The sequence below is a fragment of the Carcharodon carcharias genome, chromosome 2 (assembly GCF_017639515.1).
Source record: "Carcharodon carcharias isolate sCarCar2 chromosome 2, sCarCar2.pri, whole genome shotgun sequence".
NCBI classification, from domain to species: Eukaryota; Metazoa; Chordata; class Chondrichthyes; order Lamniformes; family Lamnidae; genus Carcharodon; species Carcharodon carcharias.
The window spans coordinates 84551411-84564571 of record NC_054468.1 but is presented as its reverse complement, the minus strand read 5'-3'; the positions used below and the strand labels follow the sequence as shown (position 1 = coordinate 84564571).

Below are 13161 nucleotides of genomic sequence, written 5' to 3'. Positions count from 1 at the left end.
CAGGGAAGATCCTGACTATGCTACTCTTCCACTTCCTGAGTGGCTGGCTGTCAATGTTACTGGGCGCCTCTCCTATACACCAATTAGCTGGCTGTAACTGGCATGAAACTACTCTCCCACAGCCTAAGTGGCTTGTTATAATTGGCACTGGGCTCTTTTCCCACACCCCAGGTGCCTTGCTCTGAGATTGGGCTACTCTCTAACACCTTGTATGGCAGCCTCTAATTAGTGCTGGACGAATCACTCAAAACTTGAGTGCTGCCTCTGATACCGGGTCACTCTCCCACACCAATGTGCCTGGCAAATAACAAGAGAGCATAGCAGGCTATCTAGAGCAGACTATTGCTGGAAAGAGGCTGCTTCTGTGAGCCCAAGAGCTAGCTTTGCACAACTTTGCTTCCTCCTCTTCTCCACAATTCAGATAGTTTCTCTCCCAATAGGTGACAGCAGTGAGTGCAGCCTGAAAACCCTGAGAAAAAACATCAAACATGGAACAAGATAACTCATGTTTTGGATATTAAATTCCTGTAACTGGAAGACTCAGGCACTTGATTTATTTGTGTAAATTTCTCAGCAGTAGGCAATCACAGTTTGAGACAACAAATCTTGAAGATCTGATCATGTATTTTTCTAGCTTTTCCACTGATTTTCCCTGTCCTTCTCTCCTGAGGGCACTGACTCATGCTCTCATGCCAGGTTATGGCTCCAGAAGTCCTGGTCATCCTCTGGTGCCTCACGCAAAGTGCCATTATTCATTTGTGTGTCTGGATAGCATTTTCCTGAAGGATGGAATACTATCATCAAGCTTGATCCTATCCTCACCCATCACTGCCACACAAACATTATCAGCAGCAGTCAACAGACATTGATCATAAAAGCCAATCTATCCCAGCAGAGTCCATTCCTCTAGCACTCTAATGCTCCTTTCCCAAACTCAGCCTTCTACTACCCTAACTCCCCTCATTGAAGCCCATTCCGTTAATATTTTAGTTGTCTCAAAGGTCATCCCATAAGTTATTTAAATTCCTCATAACATCCATGTACATTTACATAGTCCTTCTTGTTTCTATCTCTATCCTCAACTAGGAGATTATTCCAAACATTCCCCACTCCTTGAAGCAGATTGATTTTTCTTGCAACCTGCTTAATGCTAACTTTTCACTCACTCATTCATTTTTTTGTTCTCATTCTCTGATCTATTTGGAAGTAATTCTGTGGGATTACTTCTTGCAAAATATTTAATACCTTATAGGAACAGGGATAGGCCATTCAACCCCTTGAAACTGTTCCATCATTCCGTTACATCATGGTTGATCTGGCATTTTCACGCCATCTACCTGTCTTGGCTCCATTTTCATGTATGCCGAGGTCTAGGAAAATATCTCTTGATCTTAGATTTAAAATTGTTAACTGAGCTAGAATCTACTGCTTTTTGTGGGAGTCCCACACTTCTAACTCCTTTGTGCGAACAAATGTTTCCTAGCCTCTTTCGTGAAATAGGGTCCTTTGATTTTAAGGCTGTGTCCCCTTGTTCTAGACTTCCCAAACAGTGGAAAAGTTTTTCTGTCAACCATATCAGTTCTATTTAAAATCCTAAAAAGGTCAATTAAATCATGACTTAACCATCTTTACTTCATGGAATACAAGGCTAGTCCTATGTAATCTTTCTTTATAATCTAAACCTTGAAGCTCTGGAAGCATTCTGGTGAATGTGCACTGCAGTCTTTCCAAGGTCAATATATCCTTTCCAAGGTGCATAGTCCAATGCACACTGTACTTCAGATGTGGTCTAACTAGGGTTTTGTATAGCTGTGGCAAAACTTCCTCCTCATTAAAGGCTATCATATCCCTTTAGACTGTAGAGTTTGCACTTTTCTCATAACTCACTATCTTTACGTCTTCTTGTTCTCTCCAGACTCTTCAATATGTGTTTTTTGAAGGGTGGTTACTAGAACTGCAGTCTTTATTCAATACATTATCTGTCCATTATATTATACAGCCTCAGCAAACTTCTGTAATTTATACAGTACTGCTTTGAATATGCTTCTCAGCACGCTACCAGCTTTCTGGTTTCTCCTCTACATTGTTTGGACAGGGGCTATAATAAGCCTACCATCACTGCCATTCTAAGTCTCAGTGTTGATTTAAGTTCCCTTCATTTTATATGTATGTTGAATATTTTTGCTTACTCTGCAATAGCATATAAACATTACGCTGATCGTTTATCTGTCCAATTTTTCTATAATATTTAACTGCATCTTCTATCTGTTTTAGTCCCATCGGCAACTCTGGCAAGCTGACAATTAGTTGCAGTATCCATACTAATTTTGATTTGAAACAACAAGCACTGTGCTCCACAGTACCTCAGTTTTATATTGAGCCCTATGGCAGTGCACTTAGTATCACTCCAAATCAGGCTCTGACCCCTGCAGGGCCCCATTCAGCACTGGGCCTAGTCTAAGCCTCATGAGACTCCACTTGGTACCTCACCCAATCTGGCATTGTGTGGCACTGCACTCAGCCCCTCTCCTAACATGACACTGATCAAGGGGAATTCCACTCAGCATCTCCGCAAGTCTGATACTGCAACTTTCATGGGTTCTCCCATTCTTAAGCAACTTCTAAATGAGTCCCATGTTCTACTGTGGATTCACGTGGGTTTCAGTTTCATTAGCAGTCCTACACTTGAAATTTTGTCTAAAGCTTTCTTATAGTCCAATTAGATACATGGTAGGCTGATCCATTACCTGCGCTATCTATAATATCTTAGTAGAAGTCAAAGAAGGTTATCATCTAAGATGATCCTCTATGATTCAATATGTTGAATTTCCCTCTAGCCTGCCCCATAGACTATTCACCAGTATATTGCCTAGTACTGATGAAAGTACTCAATGATAGGGTCTGTTGTTAGGGATAGCTAAGATTTGCTGCCCACTTTTTATATTTATTTGTATATGGTGTGTGGGCTTTGCTGGCTAGACCAGCATTTATTGTCCTTGAGAAGGTGCTGATGAGCCGCCTTCTTGAACCTGCAATCCATGTGTGTAGATATACCCACATTGCTGTTAGGGAGAGAATTCCAGGATTTTCACCTAGCAACAGTGATGGAACGGTGACATAGTTTCAAGTCAGGACGCTGGCTCAGAGATGAACTTGTAAGTGGTGGTGTTCCCATGCATCTGTGCCCTTGTCCTTCTAAGTGGTAAAGGGTTTGGAAGGTGCTGTTGAAGTTGCCTTGGTGAGTTGCTGCAGTGAATCTTGTAAATTGTACACACTGCTGCCACTGTGTGTTGGAAGTGGAGAATGTTTAAAGTGGTGGATGGGATGCCAATCAGGTGGGTTGCTTTGTTCTGGATGCTTTCGAGCTTCTTGAGTGTTGTTGGATCTAGGCAAGTGGAGAGCCTTGTGTCTTGTAGATGGTGGATAGGCTTTGGAGAATCAGGAGGTGAGTAAATTTCCCATCTCTGAGCTGCTCTTGTAGTCACAGTATTTTTATGGCTAGTACAGTTCAGTTTTTGGTCAATGGTAGCCCCAGGAGGTTGATGTTTCATTACTGATGAAGTGTTTGCTGCTTCCAGTTCTATAGGACTATGCCACTGCCTAATGACCATAGTCAGAGCCTGGCAAATTCATTCGGTAGAAGTGGGAATCCTGGATGAATTCCCCATTCTAATCCAGGGATGTTAGACCAATTGTATTGTGTCAAGTGATATCCAGCTGCCATCTGGCCTTCATGGCTCGGCTACTCATTATTCAGGGCCAATTGAGGCTGAAGCATTTGCAACAATCTTCACCCAGAAGTGCCAAGTGGATGATCCATCTCAGCCTCCTCCAGGAGTCCCCAGCACCACAGATGCCAGCCTTTAGCCAATTTGATTCATTCCACATGATATCAAGAAATGGCTGAAGGCAATGGATACTACAAAGGTTTTGGGCCCTGACAATATTCCGGCAATAGTACTGAAGACTTGTGCTCCAGAATTTTCTGCGCCCCTAGCCAAGCTGTTCCAGTGCAGTTACAACACTGTCATCTAACCAGCAATGTGGGAAATTGCCGAGGTATGTCCTGTACACAAAAAGCAGGACAAATCCAACCTGGCCAATTACTGCTCCATCAATCTACTCTTGATCATGAGTAAAGTGATGGAAGGGGTCACCAACAGTGCTATCAAGCGTGACGCGCTTAGCAATAGCCTGCTCAGTAACAATTAGTTTGTATTCTGCACTCATCTCCTGACCTCATTACAGCCTTAGTTCAAACATGGACAAAAGAGCTAAAATCCAAAAGCTATTTGACCCAGGGAGACTGTCACCTCCATGGATCTGAAGTTTTGACATTCAAAAAGTGCAGACATGTACTGGAACTCAGAATACACAAAGTTCTGACCAATCAGTAAACCCTTTATAATGTGACCATCCAAAAAGAAGTACTTTTACTTCACCCCACAAGAGCATGAGAGAAAAGACCACAAAGGCTGCCTATTGATTACTAGCTAGAAATCCGTGTATTCTAAGCTCCAGTATATGTCTTAACCTTTTAAACGTCAAAATGTCAGGTCCATGGAAATGATAGTCTCCCTGGATCAAACAGCTTTTCCAATTTATACTGTACAGGTAAGAATACAGTAATAAATAATATTAAAGTTTAATATTATTTAAACTTAATAATAATTGGATTGAACCAGGTTCAATCCAATTTGTCCATCATCCCTGACTCCCTGATTACATGAAATTTAAAAACCTCATTGTCATCTTTAAATCTCTTTTAGGCTTGCCCCCACTGTATCTCTGCAATTTTTTCCAGCCCACCATCCACTTCCGCCATGTAGCCCCACTTCCCTTTTGTGGCATTCCCTTCAGTTGCCTCAGGTCTCCCTCAAACCCCCTGTCTCTAACTCTTCTCAAATTATAAGCGCACAGAATTGGAGGTTACCTTAAGAAATGGCTTGGTAGTTGGTTATATAGTAGAAAATACAGAGCAAGGGTAAAGGGAATGTCTTCTGATTGATGTGAGAGGGTGAGAGGTGATCTACTTTGGTTCCAAGAAACAGAATTATACAGAACCTTGGTAAGACCCCAAGGTTTTTAGTTAGTTTCAGGCACCGCCTTAGAAAAGATATATTTGCCTTGGTGGGAATGTAGTGCAAATTGAGGCTTGGCTTGGCTGGAGTTGTGTACACCATCCACGACTCAGGCCAGGCTGCAGCTCTGAATACCCTCCATCCAGTTTGGCGCAGTTATGGATCCCAATTCCCTGAAAGTTGAGTCTAGCTTGACTGCAGATCTGTATAACCTAGATCTAAGGTCTAGCTGTTCAGTCTTGTCACCCTCCACTAATGACCACAGATTTCACTACCATTTCTTACCTCAGTTGTTTTCGATTTTGCGTAAACTTTGTCCATTGATTTGGCACTGGCATTTACTGCGTGCGCAAGCTCCTGCTCCATGGTGTGATGCAGCTGTGCTGTCTCCCGAATCCTGGATTGAGGGAGGAGGAGTAGGAACAATTGGAGGGGGACAAAAAAAAGAGATGGGGAATGTCAGCTAATGGAGCAGTTACAGAATGGAAGACAAAGACCATGAGAGGAACCTCTCATGGGAAACATAAAGCAGACAGGGTAGTGCAAGGCTGGCCAAACATAGCTTGCTTCACGGTGAAGACGGTAAGGAGGGTAAACTTTTTTTGACTGACTGGTTTGCTGCAAGCCAACTAAATCCAAAAGCTGACTAGAAAAAAAAAACACAACAGCACAAAGCCAGAAATCAAAGGAAGAAACCTGAACTGGCTTTTGAGGTCCTAGTGGCATGAGTGAAAGCATGCTGGATGGGAGCAGCATTTTCCCCATCAGACAAACAACTTGCGCCTCTTACTCTGGCCTCTATGACCTATTGTCTGTTATACTATATTACAAGCAGTTTAACTCTGACTTCATTCTATATAACATGGAGCCCTTTATACCATATAACAGACAACTTGCACCTCTAAGCAGGCTCTCTATAACATATAACCGATTGCACACCATGTAATAGACATACAGCTCTCCCACTCCCCCTTACAATATAGAGACTGCCACTGTCTGCAAAGTACAGATTACAACACTTATACCTGATTTACTGTGGAACAGAGAGCTTATGGCTCTCATTTTTCTTCCTCTATTACATTTAGCCTGTTATACTGTGCAATGTAAAGCCTCTCTTCTGCACCTAGCTGCCTTTTATTTTTAGGTTAAAGATGAGTTTAAGCAGAGGATGCAAAATGCATCCACATTTTGGTATCGTTTATGGTTCAAGGCTAATTGACTCTTCCATTGTCTGGCTTCCGCCCAGTATATAGATGCTGCACTTGGTCTAGGAGTTAAGATCTTCCTAGCCTCCTACCAGTTATGCAGAAGCCCATGATGAAATCCCTGCATCTTGATCTCACCTGCTCTCCAGACTAAAGGAAAATGCATGGACTCATGGGCCAAATGGCCTCCTTCTTCGCCACAACAACTCTATGACGTTAAACCTTTAGCGGAGTAACAAATCAGAATAAGTCAGTGCCTGTGCTTGGGTTATCCACTGACACTCTTACCTGTGGATGAGCGTTCCAGCCGCTCGGCCAAACTGATTGATCTCAGCAGCTTCTTCTTCTGAAACGATCTCAGGTTGCAAGGCATGTTGGGAGGATGGGCGAGGTAGTTCACATTTTTGCTTGTCTTCCCAAGACTTGAGGGTGCTCTCAAAAGCCTGTGGCATGAGAAGACCCAAACGTGCACACAAGATTAACAGCCCAACCTCCTGCAATATCACTTAACCAAGCCCAAACTACTACTGCACAAGGACACTTTGACAAAAAAAATACAGCAGGACCCCTTGTAATACCGCTGCAGTTTCAGTCTCACACTGCTGAATAACATTGATAGTTTTGCTTTTCCAGCACTAAACAGCAGAAGATGTGTCACTGTTCAAAGGTTAATGAAATAATTCAGAAAAAATACCCAGCATCTCACACACAAAATAAACTGACAGGAAACATCAGGGTTAAGTCAGATGTTAAAGCCTGATTACATGTGCTGGTCAGGCAGAGATCTTTAATCTATGAATTTTAGTCAACAAATAAAGGATACATAAGCTTAGGGTGCCATTTAAATTGTAGACTGGACTGTGTTGTAATCGCTCGCAAGTATCAGCTACTCAATACAGTGATAGTATGACCTGTGGGTTATCACTGATCTATTTCCCTTTCATCTAAAGAATGGAAAGACTGATTTATTGGTTACTTTCTGTTTTAGCCCAGCTGCATTTAAATATTACTAAGACTCTAACTGTTGCACTCTCCAGCTGGTTTCAAGGTAGTACATACCCTATCTCTGGTCAGCATCTGTGCACGGTTCTTGTGAATAATTTTGATGTAACCAGGGGGCTGGATCCAGGCTTCTCCATCCACTTGCACTGGTACTCCTTCATCACCGAGGATTGTGATCTTTACAGCACGACACTAGAAGCAGGAGCGGGGGGAAAAAGTGTATTTAGGTAAAACACGAACGTAAGTTATACCAAAAGCTGGTTCACAACTCACTGAGTCCCAGAATTTGCCCTTACGGTCTCACTGTTCCTGATAAAGAACACTTCAAACCATTTCACTCCATTGCTGTTACCCAGCAGACAGCCTGTTCCACTGGGACAGATGATTGCTCAGCACTTGATTTTAAAAAAATGTACATAGGAGGTTAATTAGTCTCTGAAAGAAAGTTCACTACTCTAGCTTCTACTGTGATAAGGATCACATTCTGAGCTTTATCATTCATACACACCCTGATCTTTTGTTTATTTGCTGTCAGGATGTAAGTAACACTGGCAAGGCTGACTAACGCCACCTTCTAGTTGCCCCGAGAATTCCTATACCAATTCAGAAGCCATTGAGCTAATAATGCAGCATGGAACTGAATTTACACGTAGGCTAGAGCAGCTAGGGGTGGCAGGTTCTCTTCCCCAAAGGGGACAGGTGAACTGACTGGATTTTAGAACAATTCTGAAGGTTTTATGGTCATTTTATTTTTTGGTTTCAGTACACAAATTACCCCATTTACTAAATTCTTTAATTTTCTGCACTGTAGCTTCAGTTTTCTTGGTTTCTATTTCATATTTATAGCTCTGATGGCTTTTTGTTTCAGCTTTACCCTTCAACCTGGAGCCTCTTTGCATTTCCAGTACTGCAAACTTGGAGTTTCATTGATAGCACTCTGTGCTTTGTAGGCTATTTTGAGCCAGTACCAGGTTTATAACTCTTTGCATAAGTAGTGTTCTCTGATTGACTGTTTTTTCTGTGGCAGTTGGTTATTGTGTACATATAACATTCAGTTTACTGGTGAGAAATTAGTATGAGGAGCAGGAGACTGGTGGAATGCGGATAGCTGAGAGATGTGGAGTTTACCCTCATAAGGAGTGCAGCCTTGAGATGCAGTTACCTCAACTATATTTGAGGGGTTAAAAAACTAAGTTGCTTGTTTGATAACATTCACTGCGTAAAAGAAAACTGTTCAGTTTGGGGACCACTAAAGCCCGTGATCTGTGGTACTTGCGCAATGTAAGAAGTGCTGGATGTTTCTGGAATAACCTCATGAATAAAGCATCACAAAATACCTGGGGAGTGAAGTACCAAAACATGTAATAATAGAGGATTCCATAGTCACGGCAATAGACAGGAACTTTATCAGCTACAGGTGAGATTTTGAATAGTTTGTCACCTCCCAAATTCCAGACCAGGAGATATTACAGAGTAGTTGTAAAGGATTTTTTTTAAAGAGGAAAAAGTGTACTGCCAAAAGTTATATTTCATGTTAGAATGAATAATTTGGCAAGATGTGAGATCCTGCAATGGGGGCTTGAGAGTCTAGAGATAGACTGAAGAACAGAAACAACAGGGTATTGATCTTGGGATTACTTCCGTACTTCATGTTCAATGGTTTGGAATAGCAAGACTCGAGGGTATGGAGAGATGGCACAGGAGTAAGCTATTGAGATTCATAGGGCACTGGGGCTAGTTATGAGTAGCCTGTACAGGACGGATGAATTTCTCCTGAAACTAATGCTCTTGCTGGGAGAGTAAATTGTATTGTGGGCGAGGGAGTCAAACTAATTTGGCAGAGTGGAAGGAGAAGAAAATGAGAGGAAAAGAAAAGAAACAAAAAGTGCAGAGGGTGGTCTCTCTTACTTGAGCAATTCGATGGTGTTGCAGGTTGATAACTCGTGAGACTGCCATTTGCATACTGCCAAACACAGCCACCACCTCCAGGATCTTATCATCAAAAGAGGGAGCTGTGAAAATCTGCAACAAGAGTTAAATCAACAATGATGTTAGCATACAAGCGTAATGTGCAAATTACTCTCTGGATGCACATAGTCTGACCCTGTGCTGTGCACTTCATAAAGCAGCAAAAGAAACACAGTGCCTGCAACCCCACCAAGCCATTGGATTCCTCTTTATTTAACACAAACCCCCTTTAATGTTGTACTTACATCATCTTCCTTGGTTCCGCCCCAGAAGTTAGTGCCACCAGCATAGCTGGGGATGTTTAGCACTGCAATGCCCTGCAGACTGGGCAAGGGGATGCGCTGTCCATCACACTGCATTACAAAGTGGAAAGAAACATCAACACAAGGCAAACAGCAATATGAATATAAAACATTCTTAATATTTGCATCATGAAATGTTCTGGGTCAATACAAACAGAACTCCATCTCAAAAAAGAGAAAAAAGCGGTGATGTGTCTGAGCACAATCAGTCACTGTTGATAATAAGAAAAGGCAGTGCTTAAGGGGCAAAGAGTAAATAAGTACCAGTGGTCAAGGATATTGACAGAAGTTTGAGAACGAAAAAGCGTTAGCCTAGTGAGTACAGCATGGTGCTTGGCACCATGGCAGAGGGTGATATACTGAGATGCATAATAAGAAGTAGGCCAATCAGCTCTTCAAGCTTTGTCCATCAAACAATTAGATCAAAACTAATCTGTATCTCAACTCCATTTATGCACCTTTGTGCCATATCTCTTGATACCCTTATCCAAAAAAAAGCTATCGATCTCAGAGAATTTCAGTTGACTCAGCATCCAGCCTTTTGGGGGAGAGAGTTCCATTACCTCTTGTGTGGAAAAGTGCTTCTTGATTTCACTCCTAAATGGCCTAGCTCTGATTTTAAGATTATGCTCCCTTGTTCTGATTCTCCCATTAGACTAAACAATTTCTCTGCATTTATCCTATTGAATTAATTGAAAATTTTAAACACTCTGTTCAGATCACACTTCAACTGTCTAAACTCAAGGAATATCAACCAAATTTATGGAACTTGTCCACATAACTTAACTCTTGCAGCCCCAGTATCATTCTCTTGAATCTGCATTTTCCCCAGTTCAAGGCTCAAATATCTTTCCTGAGGTTCAATGCCAAAAACTGAACGCAATACTCCAGATAGAGTCAGACATTCTGTGACTGGATAGTACAGCAAGTAAGAAAATGCCTTTTCACATTATTGGGTTATGTAGTACAGTAGGATCGTTATCATGCTTTCACCAATGGAACTTAAATTCAAGTCTAGTACTTGATGTTGGTATATAATTCTATTTTGTCTGTACTCTGCTAGAATTGTATGTAAAATATACTTGTGCATTTCCAGTTCAGTTAATCTATATGTGAGACCAACAGGATAAAAATTCTCAGAACCCTGCCATAAAGAATCTCAGTCAGAAAGTCAACAAAAAGTGAATAATCGCTATAGGCAGTGAAAATTCACTCTGATGTCATACAGAGGTTGAACCTGAGGGCAGTGTATAGGGACCTTCCCTCTGTATCTAACCCATGCTGAAACCAACTAGGAGCACATATTGGGACAATGGATAGGGAGCTTTACCTTCTAGTGGTACCTAACCCATAAAAGAAAGAACCTACATTTCTTCAGTCTTCATAAAGTCTCAAAGTACATCACAGCTATTGGATTAACTTAGAAGTGTAGGCGCTATGGTTATGAAGGCAAAGGCTGCAGCCAAATTGTGCAGAACAAAATCCCATAAACAGCAATGAGATAAAATGATGTGTTAATGTGTTTTTGAACACTCTGACTGAGGAAGAATTGTTGCCCAGGACACCAGAGAACTTCCTGCTTTTTTTCAAAAGCGAATCTTGTACATCCAGCTGAACTGGCAGATGGGGGCTTCATTTGAAAGCAAGCACCTTTCAGTACTATGCTGAAGATAGCCCAGATTGTGTGTTCAAGTCTCTGGAGTGGGGATTAAACCCACAAACCCCTTGGCTCAGAACTGACAATGCTGTGACTAACCAAAGTTGATGTGGGGAGCTCTAAATGAAATAGAGGGAGCTGGATGGTATCTGACTCATGACATAACCTAGACAGAAGGCCTGATGGCAGTTTTTGGTTCCCTAGCTCTAACATCCCTTATGTTGATGCATGCAAGAGTAATTTGAAACAAATTACTTAAAAGGATGGCCGAGGACAAATGGTTAAGAGTGTGTGAAAGCAAATGAGCTGCCCACCTCTAACAGTACTTTCTGCTCCAGGTTTTTGTAGGTTCTGTGCAGCAGCTCCTTGGTTCCAAGAACCCCATACCACATCATGTTTTTTGTACGACTCCTGAGAAAAGACTATAAAAAGTTAAATACAGTTCAGGGGGGCACCAAGTATCAAAACCCAATTCTATAACTTCCCATCTGTATTGCCAGTTTATACTGAATCAGTGGGCAATATCAAACTGTAGCCATGCTGCCAGTCATGAGCAAACTGTAACTCTTCTGCCTGTCAATAATAACCCACTGTTCTTTGCTCAACCTCAATCATACTGTTGGTCAAAACTGAATCAAAGGCATGTGGCCAGTCAACACTGGATTCCCTGGCATGCTGCTGGTCAACACTGGATTCTCTGGCATGCTGTTGGTCAACACTGGATTCCTTGGCATGCTGCTGGTCAACATCAGATTCCCTGGCACACTTCCGGTCAACACTGGATTCCTGGCACGTTGCCAGCTAACACTGGACCCCTGACATGCTGCCACTCAATATTGGATCCCTGGAACACTGCCACCCAATACTGGACCCCTAGCACATTGTCAGTCAACACTGGATCCTAGTAATGCTGCCTTACAATACCGAACATAGAGTGGAACTGTTGGGAGGGAAACTGGTGAAGTTTGTGACTGATTAATTAGCTAAAGAATCAGGATAGAGTGGACTGATGAGGGGTGGGGGACCGGAAAGAGGTAAGGCAGGAAGTAGGAGGGAAATAGCGCAACGTAATAACAAGATAATCAGCTACAGAATTCAGGTGGAGCAAGACTGAAAGGAGAAGAAAGCAGAGATGAATGAAGGCTCATAGATACACAGTAAGCAGGACTGCTGATTCTTGGATTCACAGTGTAATCAGCAGTGTACGAATTTCTACATGTCCTTAGCGTGATTGCAACTGACAACTTCTGACTTCTTTTCCGATTACAATGATTACGTTCTTTTGTATTTTGAAATAAAAATCCTGGTGGAAAGAGTTAAACCAGCAGCTTGTGGAGTGGCAGCAAGCTTGGCCATTTTTTCAATCCAGCACTCTACTGACAACTGGTTTTCTCACCTGCATTTTTCTGGATGTTCATCCCGTTTGTTGTTGAAATCAAGAGAAATTTTTGCATCCAATCCGATACCAAAGTAATTGTTCATTACACACTTTTCTGTGTACCCATTTCTGAAGAACAAAGTAAATCAAACTTAGCCTTCAGGGTCACGAAGATTCACACAGCAAAAAATAATCCTCCACTTCAATTTGTTTCACCTTGGAAAGGTGCATTCACCAGCTCAAGACCAGGCAACAGCATTATTTGCCAACAAATCGCACAAGAGAGTAGTATTCCCAACTAGAATTTGCCATGAGAAAGTTGGACTCATGCTAAGATACCTTTTGAGTCTACAGAAAATCACACCAGAGAACTGCACTCCCAACCAGAGGAGTCCTCGAGAGAGAGAGAGAGAAAGAGAGAGAGAGAGCTGGGCACCTGATCAGCAGTCCCCTCCAGATAGCCAGCTTCTGACCAGCTGATCTGGGCTCTCCATAAGGAGGCCACAGTGGAGAGATTGGCTCCCAATGAGGAGTCGCTACCAGACAGCTAGGAGCTGAGCTGGGTTAC

General features: G+C 42.2%; 1 protein-coding gene across 9 annotated transcripts in view; it reads right to left on the bottom strand.

Annotated features, from left to right (window-relative positions):
• The window catches only part of LOC121272942 (diacylglycerol kinase delta-like), a 147388-nt gene that overhangs the window by 36360 nt on the left and 97867 nt on the right, over positions 1-13161 (bottom strand). For all 9 annotated transcript variants that reach the window (XR_005941928.1, XM_041179839.1, XM_041179847.1 and 6 more), the window contains 7 exons: positions 12612-12722; positions 11530-11626; positions 9502-9609; positions 9197-9310; positions 7346-7480; positions 6575-6729; positions 5367-5478 (listed from right to left, as the gene is read on the bottom strand). Coding sequence is in view for 8 of the 9 variants with exons in the window: in XM_041179839.1 (XP_041035773.1) it covers positions 5367-5478; positions 6575-6729; positions 7346-7480; positions 9197-9310; positions 9502-9609; positions 11530-11626; positions 12612-12722 (832 nt within the window). In the remaining variant the exon portion in view is untranslated. The remainder of the gene's footprint in view (positions 1-5366; positions 5479-6574; positions 6730-7345; positions 7481-9196; positions 9311-9501; positions 9610-11529; positions 11627-12611; positions 12723-13161) is intronic.